The sequence below is a fragment of the Parathielavia appendiculata genome, assembly GCF_033297405.1.
Source record: "Parathielavia appendiculata strain CBS 731.68 unplaced genomic scaffold N657scaffold_2, whole genome shotgun sequence".
Taxonomy (NCBI): domain Eukaryota; kingdom Fungi; phylum Ascomycota; class Sordariomycetes; order Sordariales; family Chaetomiaceae; genus Parathielavia; species Parathielavia appendiculata.
In genome coordinates, this window is record NW_026944221.1 from 2,444,759 (window position 1) to 2,466,037 (window position 21,279).

General features: G+C 56.5%; 10 protein-coding genes across 10 annotated transcripts; 6 read left to right on the plus strand and 4 right to left on the minus strand.

Annotated features, from left to right (window-relative positions):
- Positions 1-564: 564 nt before the first annotated feature.
- On the plus strand, positions 565-2,387 carry N657DRAFT_566652 (dihydroxyacetone kinase; the record flags this gene model as incomplete). The annotated part of the gene is made up of 2 exons (XM_062788442.1): positions 565-1,861; positions 1,912-2,387. 2 exons carry the CDS (start codon positions 565-567, stop codon positions 2,385-2,387), a joined length of 1,773 nt encoding a protein of 590 aa, XP_062651303.1.
- Positions 2,388-3,041: 654 nt separating this feature from the next.
- N657DRAFT_564567 (ClpP/crotonase) lies at positions 3,042-4,534 on the plus strand (the record flags this gene model as incomplete). The annotated part of the gene is made up of 2 exons (XM_062788288.1): positions 3,042-3,083; positions 3,152-4,534. The coding sequence occupies 2 exons, from the start codon at positions 3,042-3,044 to the stop codon at positions 4,532-4,534; spliced, it is 1,425 nt and encodes a 474-aa protein (XP_062651304.1).
- Positions 4,535-4,871: 337 nt separating this feature from the next.
- Positions 4,872-8,435, minus strand: N657DRAFT_661632 (uncharacterized protein). Its single transcript, XM_062795105.1, has 2 exons — positions 7,609-8,435; positions 4,872-7,556 (listed from the first exon to the last, which is right to left on the minus strand). The coding sequence occupies exons 1-2, from the start codon at positions 8,192-8,194 to the stop codon at positions 5,335-5,337; spliced, it is 2,808 nt and encodes a 935-aa protein (XP_062651305.1). The 5' UTR covers positions 8,195-8,435; the 3' UTR covers positions 4,872-5,334.
- Positions 8,436-8,867: 432 nt separating this feature from the next.
- On the plus strand, positions 8,868-10,756 carry N657DRAFT_687788 (carbohydrate-binding module family 50 protein; the record flags this gene model as incomplete). Its single annotated transcript, XM_062796903.1, has 8 exons — positions 8,868-8,894; positions 8,979-9,088; positions 9,163-9,269; positions 9,326-9,419; positions 9,488-9,658; positions 9,719-10,189; positions 10,275-10,518; positions 10,655-10,756. 8 exons carry the CDS (start codon positions 8,868-8,870, stop codon positions 10,754-10,756), a joined length of 1,326 nt encoding a protein of 441 aa, XP_062651306.1.
- Positions 10,757-10,840: 84 nt separating this feature from the next.
- Positions 10,841-12,283, minus strand: N657DRAFT_678129 (uncharacterized protein; the record flags this gene model as incomplete). The annotated part of the gene is made up of 1 exon (XM_062796040.1): positions 10,841-12,283. The coding sequence occupies one exon, from the start codon at positions 12,281-12,283 to the stop codon at positions 10,841-10,843; it is 1,443 nt and encodes a 480-aa protein (XP_062651307.1).
- A 2,423-nt stretch (positions 12,284-14,706) lies between these two features.
- N657DRAFT_641545 (uncharacterized protein) lies at positions 14,707-15,066 on the plus strand. Its single transcript, XM_062792169.1, has one exon. It carries the CDS (start codon positions 14,814-14,816, stop codon positions 15,033-15,035), a length of 222 nt encoding a protein of 73 aa, XP_062651308.1. The 5' UTR covers positions 14,707-14,813; the 3' UTR covers positions 15,036-15,066.
- Positions 15,067-15,768: 702 nt separating this feature from the next.
- N657DRAFT_678130 (uncharacterized protein) lies at positions 15,769-17,058 on the plus strand (the record flags this gene model as incomplete). The annotated part of the gene is made up of 2 exons (XM_062796041.1): positions 15,769-16,483; positions 16,772-17,058. The coding sequence occupies 2 exons, from the start codon at positions 15,769-15,771 to the stop codon at positions 17,056-17,058; spliced, it is 1,002 nt and encodes a 333-aa protein (XP_062651309.1).
- Positions 17,059-17,773: 715 nt separating this feature from the next.
- N657DRAFT_565654 (DUF1754-domain-containing protein) lies at positions 17,774-18,305 on the minus strand (the record flags this gene model as incomplete). Its single annotated transcript, XM_062788375.1, has 2 exons — positions 17,774-17,908; positions 17,988-18,305. 2 exons carry the CDS (start codon positions 18,303-18,305, stop codon positions 17,774-17,776), a joined length of 453 nt encoding a protein of 150 aa, XP_062651310.1.
- Positions 18,306-18,546: 241 nt separating this feature from the next.
- N657DRAFT_687792 (uncharacterized protein) lies at positions 18,547-19,351 on the minus strand (the record flags this gene model as incomplete). The annotated part of the gene is made up of 2 exons (XM_062796904.1): positions 18,547-19,155; positions 19,213-19,351. The coding sequence occupies 2 exons, from the start codon at positions 19,349-19,351 to the stop codon at positions 18,959-18,961; spliced, it is 336 nt and encodes a 111-aa protein (XP_062651311.1). The 3' UTR covers positions 18,547-18,958.
- Positions 19,352-20,104: 753 nt separating this feature from the next.
- Positions 20,105-21,262, plus strand: N657DRAFT_566660 (cobW-domain-containing protein; the record flags this gene model as incomplete). Its single annotated transcript, XM_062788443.1, has 1 exon — positions 20,105-21,262. The coding sequence occupies one exon, from the start codon at positions 20,105-20,107 to the stop codon at positions 21,260-21,262; it is 1,158 nt and encodes a 385-aa protein (XP_062651312.1).
- Between the last annotated feature and the right edge of the window lie 17 nt (positions 21,263-21,279).

A 21,279-nucleotide genomic window follows, 5' to 3' on the forward strand; every position in this document is an offset into this window, starting at 1 on the left:
TGCCCCTCGCTTGCGGCTTGAGGGTAACATTCTGTCACTCTGGTTTATCCGTTGGCCTCTGGCGTACAGTACCGAGAACTGGACCGCGTATAACAAACTTCCCTCTCGGTTACTTGGTGGTTGGTTCAATCCTCGGGATGTCCTACACTCTCATAGCCGCATTGACACTCATCGGAAGTCAAGAGGGAGGTCACCTGGAGACGCACAAAACCGATGCTCGAGTTGCTCATGCACGCCGGACAGTTCATCCGCCCCGCACTTCACCCCCACCTTGGAACAGCAATGCCGTAGAGCTATCGGGCAACCTCTCCCGAAAACCGTGGTAAGCCCGAGGTCTCAAAGTCCCGTCAAGAGAATCCCCAAAGTACACCTTAGCTTCGGACCTGAGTTTGATTTACATCTCACTACCGGCATCAACCTCGGTCGAGACAAGCAGCCACATGTACATCTCGTCATCTCAATCCACTTAACAACAGCCGGTGATCTAATACCTTTAAACACACCATACCTCTCTCGCTTTCTCTCACCCTATCACTCACTCAACCCTCCACAGCCACCCTCACCATGACCACAAAACACTTCCTCCACGACCCAGCTCACCTCCTCACCACCTCTCTTCACTCCCTAACCCTCACCAACCCGGGCCTCGCCCTCGATGCCGCCAACAAGATAATCTACCGCCGCCCGGGGTACGGCCCTGCCAGCCAGCGCACACACATCATCTCGGGAGGCGGGTCCGGCCACGAGCCGTCCTTCGCCGGGATGGTCGGCCCGGGCCTTCTCAGCGCCGCGGTGGCAGGCACCATCTTTGCGAGCCCCAGCGCCGAGCAGATCCGCGCTGCCATCATGGGTCGCGTGGAGCACCATGACGCGGAAGGGGGAGGGGTGTTGGTCACGGTGATGAACTACACGGGCGACGTGCTGAACTTTGGGATGGCGGTGGAAACGGCGCGGGCCGCTGGGGTCGAGGTGGAGATGGTTGTCGTCGGGGATGATGTCGGGGTTGGGAGGGCCAAGGCGGGCAAGGTCGGGCGGAGGGGGATCGCGGGGACGGTGTTGGTGCATAAGATCAGCGGGGCGTTGGCGGCGCAGGGTAAGGGGTTGAAAGAGGTTGCTAAGGTGGCTCGGTTGGTCTCGGAAAATCTGGTCAGTGTCGGCGCCAGTTTGGAACATGTCCATGTGCCGGGGAGGGCGAAGCCTGATGTGAACGCGACCGAGTATCTAAGGGATAGAGAGGTGGAGATCGGTATGGGAATTCATAACGAGCAGGGGTCGAGCAGAGAGGAGGTTGAGCTGCCGGAGCTGGTGAGGAAGATGCTGGCGCAGATGCTGGACCAGAGCGACAAGGACCGGGCGTTTGTGAACGTCAACTCGAACGAGGTAGTATTGCTGGTGAATAACCTGGGAGGAGTCAGCGTACTGGAGATGGGCGGGATCGTCACCGAGGTGGTGACACAGCTAGAGAAGAGCTACAATATTCGGCCGGTTCGTATCCTCAGCGGGATCTTCATGACGAGTCTCAACGGACTGGGCTTCAGCATCACGCTGCTAAACGTAGTCAATACGGGCATCGGAAGCGCGAGCATGATTGAGCTGCTTGACTATCCTTGCGAGGCCACGGGCTGGTCGTCACCGGTCTCGACGCAAACGTGGGAGGAGAAAAACACGGCAACGAGGCAGCAGGACGCGTCAGGAGGGGGTAAAATAAAGCCCAGCGGCCTGACCATGGACAATGCCACCGCACAGCAAGCGCTCACGCGAGCTTTGGAGACTGTGGTGGCCGTTGAGCCGGAAGTGACGCGCTACGACACTATCGTGGGAGACGGAGACTGCGGGATTGGGTTGCGGAGGGGCGCCGAAGGTGAGTGAGGTCTCAAGTCCGGCTTGCTGAGACACTGCTGACAGATGTAGCCATCCTGAACCGTCTCAAATCCCATCCGATGTCTGGAGACGCCGTGGTGGACGTGACCAACATCGTGCCCATCGTCGAGAAGGAGATGGACGGAACATCCGGGGCGATATATGCCATCTTTCTCCATGCTCTCGTGGGTTCTCTGAGATCCCAGGGACCCGGCGAGGCCTCTCCTAAGGTTTGGGCGTCGGCGCTCAAGCAAAGCTGCGATGCCCTCTCCAAGTACACACCTGCACAACCGGGGGACCGCACACTTGTGGACGCCCTGTATCCCTTCGTTGACGTTCTGGCGCACACGGGGGATGTGAAAGAGGCGGCCAAGGCAGCTCAGGCGGCGGCTGAGGGCACCAAGGGCATGAAGGCGAGTCTGGGGCGGACCGTGTACATTGGCGGCTCTGGGTTTGAACAGGTGCCTGATCCCGGCGCATGGGGTCTTGCCAGCTTCTTCCTGGGGCTGGCGGACATCAATAGCTGATAAGTAGAGCAGTCATGATTATTCCGGAGCTCGGGAGTCTGGAGCGAACCGAATGCGCGGGTTTGAGGAGCGAACAGCGACAACGAAATCCATTGAATGGTCTTCATAAATGGACATAGACCATTTGAATATCGTCTACGTTGCGATCGACTGTCGCCTTACCATTAGTACCATGATGTTTAACGACATAATATATTCAGTGTTGTGGGTTGCAGTGGAAGCGCAAGCTTCATGTCGTCTAGTTGTGTCTGTTTTGGCCAAAACTGTGCCTGGCCTCGAGCTGGCTTAACGGCCCGCCACAGTTGTCAGCAGCTGCGGGCGCGAGACCACTGCCGGATTAGGGTCTTGGCCGGCGATTTGCGCGGGCACCTTCGGTTCAGGAAAAGCTGCATTCGCCAATCGCAGTGGACGGGACTTTGAAGTTAGAGAAAAGACACCCGCAGCAGCGTCTCGGACCTCGGTGCGCATTCTCGGTCAGGTCAATGGTCCACTGCCCGAGGGGGGAAATCGCCAGACACTGTAGACATTCCTTTCTTTTAGATGTTCGCCCAGTCGATTGCCAGCCGAGCGGCGCTGGCAGCACCAGGAACTGCCTGCCGCGCCTGCATTAACACCACCCTCACACGACCAAGGCCGTCCATCTCCCTCGTCGCCATGCCTCTCAGAGCGAAGCTGCTGCCGCAGTCACAACGACTGGTATGCCGCAGTCTGTGGTCTGCATCAACTGACCATCCGAACGAGACACTAACCGTATCATCGCCCAGATGTCCACACAAGAAGCCTACAACCTCTTCGAACCACAAGACGGCGACGAGCCCGAAGATGTCCTCTTCAACAGTCTCTACGGCCTCCGGTCCATCGAGCTCAACCGCCCAAAGAAGCTCAACGCCCTCAATGGCTCCATGATCCGCAAGATCGCCCCGCGCATGCTCGAGTGGTCCAAGTCGGACATGGCCAACGTCATCGTCATGAAGGGCGCGGGGGACAAGGCTTTCTGTGCTGGCGGCGATGTCGCCCAGCTGGCAAAATGGAACAAGCTTGGCCCTGAGGGCCAGAAGAAGTCAGCCGAGTACTTTGCGCAGGAATACCAACTGGACCACCTGGTTGCGACCTTCAACAAGCCCTACATCGCCTTCATGGACGGCATCACCATGGGTGGCGGTGTCGGGCTCAGTATCCACGCCCCATTCCGGATTGCGACCGAGCGCACGGTCTTCGCCATGCCCGAGACAACAATTGGCTTCTTCCCCGACGTCGGCGCCTCCTTCTTCCTCCCCAGGATGCCGGGCTCCGTCGGCACCTACCTCGCCCTGACTAGCTCCCGCCTGACGGGCGCCAACGTTTTCTACGCCGGCATCGCCACCCACTACTTGCACTCAACGTCGCTCCCCACGCTTGAGTCACGCCTCGCCGAGCTGCGCTTCCGGGACTACGACGACATGGAGACCCGCCTCAAAGCCATCGACGCCACCATCGAGGAGTTCGTGACGGGCCTCCCGCACGACGAGCCCATCTTCATCAGCGGCAAGGTCCGCAAGGCCATTGACCGGTGCTTCAGCCACGACACGGTTGACGAGATCCTGCGGGCGCTCGAGAACGAAAAGGGCGCCACGCACGCCTGGGCCCAGGAGACGCTCGCCACGCTGCACAAGCGGTCGCCGACCGCCGTGCACGTCGCGCTGCGCCAGATGCGCATTGGCCACAAGTGGAACATCCGCGACGCCTTCATCCGCGAGCACGCCATGGCCACCAAGTTCATGGCCTCGCACGACTTCACCGAGGGCGTCACGGCCCTGCTGATCGAGAAGCGGCCCGCGAGCTGGCAGCCCCCATCCCTCGAGGCCGTCTCTCCGGAGGACAGCCCCAAGCTGACCGAGGACTTTTTTCTCGTGCCGCGCAACCGGCCCAAGCTGAGCCTGCTGACCGACGCAAATTACGACGAGTACCCCTACGCGCAGTTTGGCATCCCCACCGAGGAGCAGGTCGAGAAGAAGGTTATGCTGGGCACCATGACACGCGACCAGGTCGTCGACGCGTTCGTCAGGGAGCGAAATCAGAAGCAGGGCGTCAAAGAGGTGGTCGAGGAGATTCTTGACCGCAAGACGACTGGCGGGGCGAAGAGTGTGGTGAAGTGGGTGTACGAGTGAGCTGCCGGTGTGTATGATAGATCTGAATATTGAAATCTGTATGATGTGTTGCATGATGCTTTTATGAGGGTCCAGTAGGCCTTCTGTTATGTTGATGTTCCGTGTTGCAGTATCTTCTGTTCTCTGCTTGCAAGAAGGCTAGAGTGGACGATGGTGATGTTACTTGGATAACTTGGGCTATGGCCTTCTTCCAAGTGAATTTGGGTGGAGAGAATCAGGCGAGCGTGCATTTCATGATAGCGGCAAGCAACAGGTATACTGCACGAACCCTGGGAGATTTGACCCAAGCAGTGCTTGCTCCTCTGCTTGAGCGCCGCCTTGATGTGACATCAATATTGTGTGAGGCTTCAACTATTTCACGACTGGTACGCACAGGAAGGGAAAAGGAAACCTGATGATAATCAGACTAGCAAAAGCTCACCACCAACCAGCCGTACTCCCGCACCGGTCGAGTAGGGGTGGTTGGCTACGAAAGCCCCAAAGGAGATTCTACTTCTCCCGCCGGGAGTCGAACTCGGCGATTTCGGTTGTTGAAATCCAGACCGGTGCTCCCCTCGATACCGCTGAGCCAACTCGGTGTTAGGCTCATGAGAGGAGTCGGTGACAATGTGAGTGTTGCCCTTCTACATGTACCTTGATTTTGGCCGCAGGTGACCGGGAAGGAACGCGGCGGGTCTGCCAGGTTCTATCTGATATGTGTGAAATCATCGCGGCTGGCTGAGCCAACCCCGTTCTCCTGTTTTTATCAATGCTGGCAACCTCATGATACCATCATTCTTTCTGTCTAACCCAGCACCATGTTACACCCCTAAATTCTTGACGCACCCCCACAGCACAACAGGCACCACCACATTATCGTTACCCCCCGTCAGCACGGCCTCCGTCAGCGACGCCAGCGAAGCACACATCACCGTCTTGGGTACCTCGGCCCTGAGCCACGGTAAAGCCGTTCCAAGCTCAAACACACTCCTCAAGCTACCCATCCCCGACCGAAGTCCCGTCTCCCTAATCCCGGAAGAACCAGAGGCACTAACCACCGCCCAACCCCCAATTCTCAACCACGCGGCAGCAGTCATCAACCCAGCGAACACCGCCCCGGCAAACGCCAGACTGCCCTCGACACTCTTCCTACCGCCCCAAAGCCACTTCCGATGCCCCCACCTCCTGCCCACAAGCGACGCGGCAGCATCCCCCAGCCCAACACACACCACCCCGGAAACCATAGCCACCTCCCTGGTCGGTACTTCCCAGCCCCTCATCCACCCGGCACTCTCCTCCCTCTCTCCCTTTTCCAACGAGGACACTGACCCGCGGGGCAGCGAAGCCAGACTAAGCCATAGCGGAATGGCACAGCCAATCAACAAAAAGATATGACTGATGACTACTGGGCCTCTGAGGTCCCTTCCATCGACATACGGTGTGAGGAACCTCGCGATGGGTCTCGACAGCGGCGGCAGCTGGCTCGCGCGGAGGAGGTCGAGCAGGAGGAAAATGGCGAGCACCAGCGCAAGAGCCAGCGCGACGTAGCACGGGTCGACGTACGTTGTCGGGAGGAACATGGCGACCATCATGAAGTGAAAGACCTTACGGCGGGTGTCGACCTCGTAGACCGGGGAGAGGCGGAACACGATGGCGAGGCCGGTGAGGATGATCAGGAGCCAGTAGGCGGACAGCGCGAGGCGGGTGTTGGCGGCGCCAAGTGAGGTTTGGCGGGTGTGCTGGACCCAGCCAACGGCGCAGTGGTGGTCGGGGCAGGTTGGTGTGTCCGGGGAAGAAGGAGGGCGAGGTGGAAGGCAGATCCAGCGCTCAAGGTTGGCTTTGACGACCTGGAAGCGGAACTCGGGCATGTCGCCGAAGAGGTATCCTAGAGCCCAACCGATGGGTTCATTGTTTAAGAGCGCATAGCGTTGGACGTAAAGCCGGACTCCGGCGAAGATGACAAAAACGATGCACAGGTATACGTAGCCTGCATAAAGCCACTTCCGGATCGTCGCTTGAGTTTGAGTAAGAGAGAAGAAGGCCCGGACGCTGGAGGAGGCGGCCCGTTTACGACGACCGGAAGGGGTAGTCGTTATGGAGCGGGCGTCTAGCTTTCCGGCAAGGGGAAGAGTGTGTCCTCGGAAGGAGTGTTGTGATAGCCCCTGCGGGTTGGACTGGATGGTCTCTGATATTGTCGAGGTGGTGGGCATCGGCTCGGCATCGCTTATACTGTCCATTTGGGCATGCTTCGGTACCGGTGGCAAGTCCAGGCTGCCGAAACATGCTTCATCAGAATGGTCCATCTCTGAGTCGCCGCCGCAGCTCGCCTGCGAGCCAGCGCAACTTCGCCGGGCAGATAAGAACCGCCGTACCGACTGGTAGCTGAAACTGCCCTTCGTCGGAGTATCTTGCCGGAAGCGCCATTTCGGAACACGAGCCAGCGAAATACCCCATTGGATCACCTGGCCGCAAAGCACAAGGAGGCTGAGGCCGCCTCCCCAGAGCACTGCTTTAAGAATCACAGCTTGGGGAGATGTAGCCAGTAAAAAGAGGCTTATGAGAGCCACTGAGAGCAGCTGAAGCTCAGAAACCAGGAGACTGGTTGTCGTGAAGTGGTGTAAGATTAGACACAAGGTCTGGTGTAAGGGGTAGAGCAGGGCTAGAACCTCCCGGGGAACTCCGTCTTCGCTGGATGTTTGTGTTGCAGCCTCAGAACTCCCTAGTGTGAAGGGTATGCACGATAGCAACCAGTGGGCACAGCTAAGGTGTTCCGAGTAACTGGCACTAGGGATCAGCGGCCTCGGTAGGGTGCAGATGCTGAAGACCAGACTCGGCAACACGGCACCCTTGACGCTCTGGGCAGTGAGTAGAGATACAAGTACTGGCACCAGAGGAGGGTAGAGAAGCGGCGCAGGGTCAAAACTCGCCGGGACGTGAATCGGTATCAGCTTCGATGGTTTGCCCTGGCGATAGGCCCATCCAACAAGTCTCAGGGGGTACACTGCCGCCAGCATGCAGAAGAGCCGGCCGACAGTCAACAGCTCTACAACGTATGGATTAGTTTGAGGCAGAATGCTACATAAGCAGAAGATTACCTGTATAGTGCTGTCGCAAGAAAGGCTGCACCTCGGGATTTGAGGCAACCAATCCCCCCTGCCATAAGAGGAGGATCACTTCCGTCAGCCGCCGGACGAGCTCCTTGCGCCGGCGGACCCTCTCGGCTGCGCCCCTCTTGCCACGCTCGTATCCTCCATGACCGGAGCTAAGGGGAGTTTTCTGACCCTCCTCCTCCAACAGTGGAGGCGAAGACAACGGTGTGGAAGCTCCTGAAAGCCTTTCGTTCGTGCCCCTTAAACCCTTATGCAACCGAGCCTTGGGCGCCGGAAGCCCCTTGAGCATATGCTCGTCATCGGCCTCAGAACCACTCTCGCTGGCAATCGGAGAATCTCTTGCGAAGGATGGAAATGGGTGCACAAATGAAGCCTCCGACACCTCGACGGTGCCACTCCCTTGGTTGGCCGGCCAGGAAGCGATGCGGTCGGCGCGTTCGAGGAGCTCGGACTTGAGCCGATGGTAGGGATGCGGTGAGCGGGAGTGGGCCCTCAATTCGTCATGTCCATTGTCAGAGCTGCGAGGGCCGGTCGGGGCTGTGGGCGGTTTGCGATGCTCAGGCACGGCCATGGCCAGTCGAGAGCTCGACGATGAGGACGACGACGTTCTAGGGTAGCATGGAATTGGGGATTGCGGAGGAGATTTCCGGTCTGTTTCTGTTTAGCAAGTCACGGGTTGAGATTCACTAATGAGCGAGTCGAAGATGGCATTGCGGAATGCCCGCATGTTGAATTCAGGTGATGTGAAGCCTGAAGGAGTTCCGTTCCCACTGCAAGTTCGAACCGAAATCATCATCAATCACATGCAAGTGGGACCTTCCAGCATCGGCCGACAACACGTCAACGTTCGCCAGGTCCGAAAATAACGCCACACTAGACCCTTGCCAGGGCACAAGTACCCGGTGCAGTGCGCCACAGCCTACAATGTGGCTGGTGACCTGAGTCTACGGATTACTGGAACAGACGGACCGCAGCTGGGGAGGGGCAGCTCGGGAAGGAAGCGACAAGGATCTCCTACATCAGGGTACCTCCAGTACCTGCCCAGCATGGTGTTCTCAGTGGGTGCCCATGGGGCCAAGCCGAGTCGCTGGTCGCTCTTGAGTGCTCCCCTGCGGACATTGACAGGAGGCGGGATGTGTCTACTGCAAGTAAGGTTGGGTGCTCACAATCTCCCACAACTGAAGACTGAGAACTGGAGGACATTTCAGCAGCCCAAGTGCTAGGTACTCTACTGCTCACTCACAATGGCGGCTGTTGCTCGCCTCTTTCTTGTAAGTGCTTCCCCTCGAGCTGATGATCTGATACCTCATAACTCCTTAGTAGGAGTGAGTATTGACACGAGGATCGTCCCTTAGCTCCTGGCAACACCTGGCTCTCGCCCTGTTTTGGCCCAAATCTTTGTGTCATCCAATGGGTCTTATGCTGGCCTGCTCAACACGCCGCCGAACTTGTCACCGTCATGCGCGTAAGGCTCCCAGTCCCCTTCCCACTATCCTAATGGCTGGACCCTGAAAACCCCTGTTCTGACCAAACTTCTAGTACAACGTTCAGCGAGGCCGTGGTATGCGACCCGATGCTGTGGCAGGTCTGGCAAAATAAACTGCCGAGCGTCAACGAGCTGGAGTTGATGTGCACTGCCCCCTCGTGTTCCCCGAGCCTGGAGGCCCTGCGAGAGCTTCAGGTCGCCCATTGCGCGGCACAGACACCGTCACGGTTGGGTACAATGTCTACCCGGCCACGTACGCGGTCGACCTGATGCTGCACACGTACAAGTGGGCGTGCCTGACGGACACTACGTGAGTTGACTTGCCATACCTATTCGGTTCGTCTCTGCTCTCTCGGACCGCTGATGCGCGTGAGCTAGTACCGGAGCTCGCTGCTTCTCTCTCCTTGCCCAGCAAGCAAGCGCCGAAAACGGCACCTCACTGTCCGACCTCTGCTCGGCCTGCAACCCTCGACTGCGCCAGGCCGCTCTGGACTCGCCGCTGGGCTACACGGATGCTCTGGCGGCCGACTACTCTTCCCTGACCTCTTCGTACGTGATCCTCCCATCACAATCACGCGTGGTCACTGATTGAACAATGCCAACATCTAGTTGCCAAATGACATCCTACCCGGTGACCTCGCCGACCCGCTACGTACTGGGCACCACCACAGCTCCGGTCCCGACACCGACCGATGGGGTCCCTGTCCCTTCCTACACCTGTGAAAGCCAATATACCATCCAGGAGTCCGACACATGCGAGTCCATCAGCTGGGCCAAGCGGGTGTCCACATTCTCCCTGCTCTACTCCAACAAGCCCCCCATGTTCTGTCCCGACTTCCCCGCGGCGGGAACAGAGATTTGCATCCCGCAGCGGTGCAACAGGTACATGGTCTTGCCGATTGACATGTGCCAAAGCGTGGCCCAAAAACACGGCTTGACGGTCGCCAAGCTTATAGAGCTCAACCCGGATCTAAAGTCTCAGTGCAACAATCTGCGTGCCCTGACTGGTTACGCGATCTGCCTGACTCCGCCCGGGGTTGTGTCAACGACGGCGACGCCACAGCCAACGACGGCATCATAGTGAGCCCCAAACCACAGCCCTAAGCCTTTCATTATTCACGGCCAATGCTAACCACCGAGCACCAACGCCCCCAACAAAACACAGCTTCGACAACCCGTGCCTCAACCCGGGCGCCCCTAGCAGCTGCTTCACGACGGCGTGGGAGACGCCCGAGAGCGATATACCGTGGCCCACGGCCAGCAGCAGCACGGGCAGTAGTAGTACCTCCTCGGCAACGGCGACCGCGCCCACGCTCCCGGCGTGGACGGACCCGCCCTCGCTGCCCCGGGCCCCTCGAACGAGGGAGGGCTGTGCCAGCTACGACATCGTCTACGACGACGAGCCGCCGGTCAGCTACGGAAGCCCGAACGCGTGCTGGTGGAGGGCGAACATGTGGGGAAGTGGAAGATCCACTTGCCAGTCTGCCCCGTAGATCTGAGGGAGATGCTGACTTCTTTTTTACGTTGGTAGTTACTCACGAACAGCTGATGGAATGGAATCCGTCGCTCAAATACGACGTGATGGATGACTCGACGTGGAACTCGTGCCAGTTTGAGGCGGGGTATTCGTGCTGTGTTAAGGCTTAAGTGAGTCAAAAGTCAGGAGTGCGCCTCTGTTTGATCTTGCCCAAGCCTCAGCGAAATCATAATGTGCAATTTTCTACCTATGTGCTATGAACTGGGCGGGGGTGGGGGAAGCGGCTGGGCGGGGTAGAGGGTACGGAGGAGCTCAGGGGGAATAGGGAAACGCTTGAGATCCTTTGCATAATTTATGCTGCCCGTCCATGCCGACCAGTTGCGGACCCATGCTTCCGGTTTCTTGGTTTGCACATGGATTGTGTGCCACCCGTCTCGACCATCCGTTTGGGTATACTTGATGCCGCGCTCGGCGAAGAAACAGGCGCGGTGCAGCCAGTCAAAGACGCGTGGAAGCGCGACCGTCGCCTCGCCTTTGAAGTCGGCCATCTCCTCTTCCACCTGCTTTGCCATGGCAATCATGTATGCCGGAGCAGCCGACAAACTGTTGCTGCTGGTCGGGGTTCCAGGGACCTTGTCCGCGGTGTCCTCTTTGGTTCTCTCAGCAGGAGGAGCAGGATTGCCAGGAGACACGTAATCCGGGTCGACGGCGCGGATATATACCACTGGATCCTCGTCTAGGATCTCCACGCCGAACTCTGGAACGTCCATGTACTTGCACCTCGGTGTATATGGCGTCTGGGCTGCCTCGCTCTTAATGACTGCCTCATCGGCAACGAGGAAGCAGTTGGTCCTGATCCCCTTAGGTAGATGCTGCTCGCCTCCGGCTCTGTCACGCATCTTCCGGAACCAGATGCGCAGCTGCTCATTCGAGGCACCCTCTAACTCCTTGTCCTCAACGAAGACAATGCGGAGCGAAGGCCACAGCTCGGGCCCGCTGTACCAGTGTAGCACCGATGTCTCGGCCACCTTGAGCAAGTGATCGCGGAACCTCTGCCACAAGGCCTCGTTCTCTTCGCCGTGGTAGCATCCGGTGCGGAAGACAACGAAGCCCCAGCACTCGGCGCCGTCCTCAAGCAGACCAGCTTCAAGCATTTTCCTTATCCAGGGCGTGCCGACCTTTACGATCCTCGCCTTTTCGTGTTCTCGCCACTTCATCTCGTTGGCCTCCGAATCAGCCATTGCAAGTTCGGAATCTCGCTTCAAGGCATTCGCGAAGGCGGTGGTTTCCTCAGGTGAGCGGACAGCGCATAATCGCGCCAGTGCCTCGTTGTAGAGCTTCTCCAGCGGCGTGGGCTTCTTCTTGCAAACCCTGATGTACTCCAACAGCGCCACCTCGAGCCGATCAAGGCGGTCAACAATGCCAGTGATCGGCGCGGCCTCTTCGGCTTTGTCATCAAAGTTCACGCCGCGATGATGACAGATAATCTTGGCTTCGCACAGCGTGAGCTCGTCCGGCTGGGCGGCCGCCTTGGCCACCAGCCCGGCGCGGGTGAGGCCCGTCTTGGCGACGCACAGCCGGTCTTCCTCCTCGGGGGGTGGGTGGCCCCAAATGGCGTTACGTTCGGCGCGCGAGATGGAGTGGGGGTCGGCGACGGCGCGCCGATAGAGCTCTGCGAGATGTGGCTTGGCTTCCATTGGTATTCTGGGGACGAAACGCGATTGGTAAGTGTCTGCCTTGAGCGGTTTCGATGATGACACAAAATCAGGCGTTCCAGGAGAAGCACAAAGGAAAGAGGAAAACATTTGCATGAAACAGCTGCCTACATATAAGCCTACTTCTAAGGGAGGCTTATTGTTTGCAAAAGCCAAGGCGTCTCTCGCCCTGGCGCTCCTTTCGTGACAGCAGCGAAACCTCACACCTTGGAGAACACCGCCCGGCAACACTCCAGTGTTCATCGGGTCATTTACATTTGTTCTCAACACTTTTCATTAGCATTGCATGGTTTGCCTCCTCAGTCAACGGAAGTCTTAACTTCCCGAGAGGCAGTGTCGACCTCATGGATAGGCAGTATCCCATAAAGAACCCCAACCCTGAGGTCCCTCCGCCCCTGTTTCATCAACACCCACGCTCCACCCTTACACGACAATATAGTATTCATAACATCAGCAAGTTAGCAAACGGAGCTAGTTGCCCAACTCCTTGCGGAGTGTCCGCCAATGGATTCGGCTCCGGATTCTGGAACGAACGATCCTGCGAACAAGCAAACGCTCGACCACGCAGCAGGACCGCAGCAAGTGCTTGAGAGAATTTGTCGATCGATGCATGGAACGGGCTGTTGTGCGCCAACCATAGTGTCATGACATGGCCTCGTCTCAGACCATCGTCGTTTGGAAAACCTCGTGTCTTATCATACTCCGCACCTCCGTCGAGAATGGACCGATCCACCAGAAGATACTCCTGGCAAGTACGGACGTCCACGTCAAAAGTTTTGTCCAGGCGCTAACGACGCCGCCCTCGTTAATTGAATACTATTCTGCTACCCTCAGCAGGTCACGCCGGACCCGCTCGCTCCCCCGCCTGCACATTCAACCCTTGAACATCACCAAATGGCTCCCAATACTGATATCGCAACACGTGCGCTTGTTGTTACGTTGAGATCTCCAGTTGGTGGGAAGACGTCTGCTCAGATATCAGAAGAAACTGGCATTTCTGTCCGACAAATCAACCGTATCTACGCTCGAGCTATCGAACGTGGATTTGAGCCGAATCACCGGCCCTTTCTTTTGAAGGATGAATGGCTGGAGGATGCTCCTCGCTCTGGCCGCCCATTTAAGCAAACCCCTGAGATCACCGAAAAGATCATCAGCCAGGTGCGCCATGACCGGTATGGCCGCGAGAGGACTGCCGCTGATCTTGCTGGCGCGCTTAGCCTGCAGGGCATCGAAGTCTCATCTACAACCGTCCTACGGATCCTCAAAGCGGCAGGCTTCAAGAAGACCAAACCAACGAGGAAGCCTGGGTTAACGAAGAAGATGAGAGATGAACGTCTGCAATGGTGTTTAGCCCATCGACACTGGACCCTTGAGGATTGGAAACGGGTTATATGGTCCGATGAAACTTCTGTTGTTCTCCTTCATCGCCGTGGCGGTTATCGGATCTGGAGAACAAAGGAAGAGAGATTTACCCGCAGTGCTATTCGCGAGCGTTGGAAAGGATATTCTGAGTTCATGTTTTGGGGTTGTTTCTCCTATGATAAGAAAGGTCCCTGTCACTGTTGGCTTCCTGAAACAAAGCAAGAAAAGGAACAAGCAGAGAGAGACATCGAGAAGATGAATGAAGAGCTGGAACCTATTCTACGGGACGAGTGGGAGCTTGAGACAAAATTGGGGAGGTTATCTTTGGAGACCCGTTCTGGTCGGAAACCTCAGTGGAGATGGAACAAGAAGAATGGAAAACTTGCGCGTGGAGGTAAAGGAGGGATTGATTGGTATCGTTACCAGACGAAGATCCTTCTTCCTAAACTCTTTCCATTCGCGAGAGAATGTGAGAAGGATCGCCCTGGTACGATAGTCCAAGAAGACAAGGCACCATCGCATGCTCACTATATCCAAGGCAGAGTCTATGATCTTCATCAGATTAGACGACTGCTCTGGCCAGGGAACTCACCCGATCTTAATCCAATCGAGCCTTGTTGGCCATGGATGACGAGGCACACAACAAAGAAGGGAGCACCGAAAAGCCGTCAGGAGGCAATCAGAGTGTGTAAGCAGTGTTGGAAGAGCTTATCGCAGGAGCAAATCCAGGCGTGGATTGAAAGGATACCATGGCATATTGAGCAAATTATTCAATTAGAAGGTGGAAATGAATATAAGGAGGGGCGGGAAAAGGACGAAATCAAATAACGAGGGTGGCGTCATTAGCGCCTGGACAGAACTTTTGACGTGGACATCCGTACTCGGCACAAAGCTCCAAGAGCGAAGTTCCAGTACCGATGACGTCGGCAATACGAGTGGCATCCACACTTTGCAATTGCAATAAGAGGAATCTTAACGGACTGGGTTGAGGTGCACCACTTCGGCCGATAGAGAACAACGGATCGGATCGCAATCGTAGGCCCTATGTTGAAGACATATCGCGGATTCTCGTCTGATGGACTGCTGCGGCTTCTCAACTCGGTCCTCTCCGCGATTCAGAAGCAATGGCGCCAGGGCTGCAGATGCCAAGATGTCGCTGACACCCAGCCAGTTTGTCGATTCAGTGTGGGGTCCATCGGCGACCACCCACAGGCTGCCAATCGCGAAACGTCCAAAAAGCCAATGGCTGGCGGCTGTGCAGACTCTAGTGGTTGGGATCATCGGTCTTGGTCATCGACTGCAGAGGAACACGAAGTTGGAAGGCGACATTGACCCGCAAAAAGCGTTTCATTCGAATGAACCGACAGGCTGAACCGGAGGCAAATGGAAGATAGGAAGCCTTAGATATCCGAACTTCTCGAGTCGAGAACCGGTGTTTGAGGCGGTGCTGAACCACAGAAATATGTGTTATCGCTAGCTTTGCCATGCCTTGTCTTGGCGTTGACAGCGACTGAGAATCCATGTCTCTGCAGCGTCATCCTAGCTGAGACGATCTGCAGGTGGGCAACCAGGATTTGATCCTTTGGGTCCAGTCTCCTCATGAAGCTTGATAATCTCGCGGAGTCTTGATGGGCGAGTGTGAAACTTTGCACGGTCAACCATTCCAACGCCGAGACGAACGATCGCGCGCCAGATCTTACTGTGGATGTTTGTACGGGTGATCGAGGCGGATACTCAGTGGTGGACGACGGGCACGGCAACGGTACGACTCTCTTATTCTCAACAGGTTTTCGTGCAGGTTTTTGCCCACTTCCTGTGCTTTGCAGCTCCCGAAACACGTTACTCCAAAACCTGGACGGTCGTACCGCTTGATTCGTCATATAACTCAAGGTCTATGATTTGTCACATACCTTGATCTTGTTTCCCGACCGAAACAGCCCAACAGTTGCTCCTCCAGACCGCCGCTGACTCCAAGCAGTCTAGCCACGCACCGAGCCAGAGTGTGCAGCCATCTTCCGCCTGCATATTCATCAAATAGCCAAGCTTCCCCGAGGATCCGGATCATCGCATTATTCTCCTGATAGGATAGAGGCCCGACTTTCGCCATGGACCTCCCCAAAGGCGGTAACTCGCCCGCTTCCGAACGTCTTCTTCCTCTCGACGCCCGGGAGAAGACTGCTTCGGGGATAGAGTCAACGAACGACAACTGGCAGCGACCAAAGCTAGCTAACACGATGCCATATCTCCGGCGAACGATCGTGGTCTTGTTATTGTGTATGCTGGTCCTCTTAGGCCTTGCCTCCGCCGGCTCACCGCGAGTGCATTGCCATGACGGCGCCACGGGTCGCCAGACAGACGCCACGACGTCAGAATCGTTCTCGGATATGCTGAAGTCGGCGTCGCCGGCGTCTCTCCATGAGCTCCTGCATCGGTATTTCCCCGGTCGGTTCAGGGACGGAGTGTTTGAATCCGAACACAAGGCAATGGAGGAAGTCCACCGGGCGAACGCGGCTCTCGCGACTTCCATCTTGCAGCTCGCGAAGCGCCAAGAGCCTAACTCGACCACCTCTGGCGACAACCCAACCCCGACGGTGACAGAGATAGAGACGTCCACATCGACATCGACGGAGACAGAGACGGAGACGCAGACAGAGACTACGACATCCGTGCCACCTGTGGACAGCACGACCTCGACGACGGTTGGCCCCACCGCGAGCACGTCGAGCGTTGCGCCGCCGAGCAGCAGCAATGTGCCGCCCGCCAGCACCGGCGGCAGCCCAAGCACTACTCCCACATCTACTCCTTCCTCCTCGCCCCCTGGTACGTCTTCGAGCCCAAGTGAATCCACTTCCTCTCCATCCACATCACCCCCTGGTACGTCTTCAAGTCCAAGTGAATCCACCCTCCCCCCAACTTCTTTTCCTGGGTCGGGGACAGCTCTGTCCACTAGCCGCCAAACGCCGCCATCCTCCACGACTGCCGGAGGTATGTGGACCTCGCGTTGCTGTTGCTTATTTCTTGTTTCTTTTCTGTTCTCATCCCCTTTCTCGGCATCCCATCCACTCCACCCCACCCGACCGTGCTGGTCCATGACTAACGGGTCAGCAGACACCACTCTCACAACGTCGACCAAGCCTCCCGCCGCCACCACCACGGCGCCGCCTCAGACCTCCAAGCAGATCGTCAGCACCTTCACGAGCACGTCCCCCAATGGTGTCGTCGTTACCGTCGTCGCGACAACCTACGTCCCCGGCGACGCCGCCCACCAGACTGGGTCATCAGCGACCTCGACGAGGGCGCCCGGCAGTCTCCAGAACGCTGCCGTGGACCGTCACAGCAGCGGCTCGATTCTGGCGGGCGCGGTGGCGCTTGTCATGTTGTTGATCGTGGTGTAAGGTTCACCGTCTTGGGGAGGAGAGAGCCGAATTTGGAGAAAGCCAGATTTACATCGTCTTTCTGAGCGAGCGGGAATCAGGCTGATTCAATCATTCATTCATTGTTTTATTTGCAGCGAGTTTGTCCACTGCATAGCGCTCGGTTCGGGTCGGTCTTGGTCTTTTCGCCCCCACATCTTCTCGCATTCATTAGGAGTTATTCGAGGATGTGTTACTGTCTCTCCTTTATATATCATACGCACACAGCGTGTTGGCACTTGTATGTTGTAATTTGGATCCGGGTTGGGACGACGATCACGAGTCACACCACATTCATTTATTCCAGGAGGAGAAGAGGACGATGGGAGATTGGATAGACTATGGGCAGCAAACGGCATGCTGGGCATATATATACGCAAGGACACAAGTACATAGACGGGTAGGCCGCGCTAGGCTGGGTAATCGGCGTGTTATGGTATAGAAGTGAGAACCGAACTTCAAAGAATCTGAGATAAGATATTGAGAGACAGATCCGGGTATCGAGTAAGATATACAAAAGGCAAAGCTCTTATTGCGCCATAGGAAAATCCCCTCTGTCTGTCCGTTTTGGAACACCATGACCGGACGTTCACCGTCTCGCCGACCTGAATGCGGGCTCGCTCGCTTGCCTCTCCCCATGCTATCCCCATCCCCACCACAACAACCTCTTCCACCGGGATATGAGGTCGTATATTGTTTAGCCCGGGCCGATCTTGGGCATGTCATGGTGCTCGCTCAGCCGCGCAAGGTGTGCGTTCAGCTCCTCAACGCGCTGCTTGTGCGTTTTGAGAAGCTCCGGCCGGATACGGCCCGATTCGGCGAGTTCTTTTAACTGTTTCGTTTGGAAGTACTGTCAGTGCTCCTGCTCCATATGTCGTTAAACAGGAAAATTGCTGTGAAAGAGCCCATACCCTCTTCCGCTTGGCCTCGGCAAACCGCCGTTCTGTTTCCGTCTTCAACGCCTCTGCCTCTTCTTCTTTTTGGGCGGCTGTCTTCTCCCGGTGTTCGAAGTCGTTGCGGTCGGACGTCGTCGGCTTGTCGGCGCTGTCTTCTCCTGGGGAGCGGTCCGGTATGTCCTTTGTTGAATCGATCGGCTTGTCCCCGCTGGTGGAGAGGTTCTTTTCAAGGTCGGTAGTCTTGTCCTTTTTTTTCCTCTTTTTGGTCACGCCCGCGGCGCCTTTGAGTTTCAAGGGGCCGCGAGCTACGGAGCTGTACTCGTCTGAGGGCATGGCGGGTGTGTGCTGTTATAGATGGATTGTTTGTTGCTGGTGCTGATGCGGCGCCGGTTGAAGACGGGGATCCTGATTACATAAGGCTGCTTATCAGTGCTGCCCATATGCATGAAGTGGAAAGCTTCATGCATATATCGAGGCAGTTGCAGCAATCGTAGCCCCACATCAATCGCTATAACTTCACAGCAGGCCGAGATTTTTTAGGATTTTCCTCTTCTTCTTCTCCAGATCAAAAAGTATTCACGAAGATGCCACGACCGTCACTAGTATCCCACGGTGTCAGGTTGCCAGATCTCAATGAGATCTCCTTCGGAGATGGACCTCCTTGATAGGAAGTTTCTCACCTAGTATTCATGTGGGTGTGAAATGCTGAATGATTGGAGACAAGCCTTCACGATCACCTGGATTTTGACGCGATCAAGCGCGTTCGGGTTGACCACCGGCGGCTCGGATCTAAAACGGGGTACTTGATTGCCTCCGGACTGACGTTTCCTTCACGGCGTCACGGTCGTACAACACATCGGTGGGATTCCCAGCTCGTAATAGGTCCCGATGCAAGGACATGGAAAACTAGACGTCAGCTGGGGCTGCCGTGCCGCCTGCGCGGTGTGGACGGTTCACTTGATTTTGGGGATGACATGGGCAATGGTCTATTCCTGCGTTGGTTCCTCTATACCGACGACCTTCTTGCTCTGATGTTGGCCCTTGATGAACTCTTCGATCTGCGTGTCATGGATAGGTCGATCTGGCGGCCCCGGTTTATTTGTGTCTGCCGACGACGGGCCACCCTCTAATTTCTTCTCCTGCTTCCCGAGCACTTTTCCTACGGCGGGGACGTACTGTGAGACTGTTACTTTCATCAGCGGACTGTTGCAATGTCTGAGCAGTTTCCAAAAGAACGTACCCTTGTCAATAATACTGGGGCTCTGTTCCTCCTCATGCGGAGGGCTCTCCTTCCGAGAAGCGGCCTCATCGAGCATGGCCTTGTAATCGGGGCCATTAGACTGGCTCTTTTTGTTGGTTGTTACAACTTGCTGAGCCATTGTTTCGAGAATCTAGTTTCTGTTGCAAAGTCTGTGGACGAAGGACGATGGCTGTCTGAGGATGGAGGGACGCGCCGTCTTTCTGCTGTTACGGATACTGTCAGTAAGTTAAGGAAGCGTGGTGTCGTGACGTCACTAGGCGCGGCACACGTTTCCAGCAGGCGTGCTTCCAGATGAAGACTCGGCTGTCTGTTGCCCGTTTTCATCGACTCTTCCAGGTTGTCTTCCCGGTCGCTTACTCTACCAGATATGCCTTTACAATTCTGAAGGGATTCAGGCTGTCTGTCTCTTGACATTTGACACCGTTGCCAGCCATGGCCCAGGGCACGTTTCCCACAGCAAAACATTCAATGCGGTTGGTTGTCTTACGCCTGTTTGTAACGGATCCAGATGAGTTCCTGCAAGCTCATGGCAGGCTACGTGCTTGTCTGATATGCATTCCTTCACACGGAGGATGTTATGCGGAAGGGTCTCGTTGCGTGAACCTAATAGGGTCCGTTCGGAGAATTTCAAAAGACGGAGGCTACCTGATTCTGAACCCCTGCCAAGCTCTGCCCCTCGCCTCTTCACTCCGCGGGGCTTCAAAATTCGCCCGCAGGCCGCCAAACCAACACCGTTTCAAGTCCGCCCGTTCCGTACTGTTGAGCAACTCGATCCCTATTCAAAACTATCATTGACTAGCACATACCGTCACTCATTTCCAGGGAAAAAAAGAAAGACAAGGAATATAACTTGTTCGAGCGACCTATCACAATGACCCAAACCGATCCCCCATCCCGCAAGCCCATCCCAATTACGATCATTACCGGCTTCCTTGGGGCCGGCAAAACAACCCTCATCCTCAACCTCATCCCCCAACTTCGCGCCCTCAACCCGTCGTACAAACTGGCCCTCCTCAAGAACGAATTCGGCGACCTCGCAATCGACTCGCAGCTCGCCTCATCGTCGGCCATCGCGGGCGTCACCGAGCTCCTCAACGGTTGCATCTGCTGCAACCTGGTCGGCCAGCTGGGCCCGGCCCTGTCTGAACTACGCGACAAGGTAACGCCGGACCGCGTTGTGATCGAGACGAGCGGCAGCGCGTTCCCCGCGACGCTGGCGCTCGAGGTGAACCGGCTGGCGAGGGAGACGGGCGGCGAATATGTCCTGGACGGGGTGGTTAGTGTGATCGATGTGGAGAATTGGAAGGGGTATGAGGATACGAGCTATACGGCGCGGTTGCAGGCGAGGTATACCGACTTGGTGGTGTTCAATAAGTGGGAGGGGTGCGGAGAGAGGAGGTTTGACGAGGTGCTGGATCGGCTTGGGGATCTGGAGGTGGATGTTGCGTGGGTGAAGAGTGACAAGGGGTGGGTGGATGTTGGGGTTGTGTTTGGGGTGGATGGAGGGTTGGCGAGGGGGTTGGTGGAGGAGACAGATCTTGATGGGAGGGGGTGCAAGCACGGGGATGGGTGTGGGCATGAGCATGGGAAGGAACATCACCAGTCTGAGGTGGAGGTGTTGTCGGTGGAGTTGAAGGGGAAAACGACGGATGCGGTAGTGGATGCGGGCAAGCTGATGGCTTTTTTGAAGAGCACGCCGAAGGACGAGGTGTACCGCATCAAAGCCGTCCTTACCACTTCGGGGACAGTAAAGAACTCGGAGGAGATGTCGGTTCCGGCCTCATCACAGACGAGGAAGAGGTACATTCTGAACTGGGCGTTTGGGAGGTGGACCTTTACATCGATGGGGCAGGATGTTGCAGAGCATGCGTCGAGCAGCCAGGCCATCCTGAGGTTAACCATGGTACTGGGCCGGTATGAGAGCACAAAGTGGAGGAGGAAATTAGAGGCTGGCGGGCTACTAGAACTAGAAGGCATGGACAAGGGAGATCTAACGGTAACGAAGGTCAATCAAACGAGAAATACATAAGAGACAGTTTGGGGTTT

Bases quoted from the DNA above. Each gene is read 5' to 3' on its own strand.
- N657DRAFT_661632 (XM_062795105.1), bottom strand. From the start codon at position 8,194: ATGGCCGTGCCTGAGCATCGCAAACCGCCCACAGCCCCGACCGGCCCT. The intron at 7,557-7,608 runs GTAATCTTCTGC...CATACGTTGTAG, and splicing joins CTTGCGACAGCACTATACAG to AGCTGTTGACTGTCGGCCGG.
- N657DRAFT_641545 (XM_062792169.1), top strand. From the start codon at position 14,814: ATGTCGCTGACACCCAGCCAGTTTGTCGATTCAGTGTGGGGTCCATCG.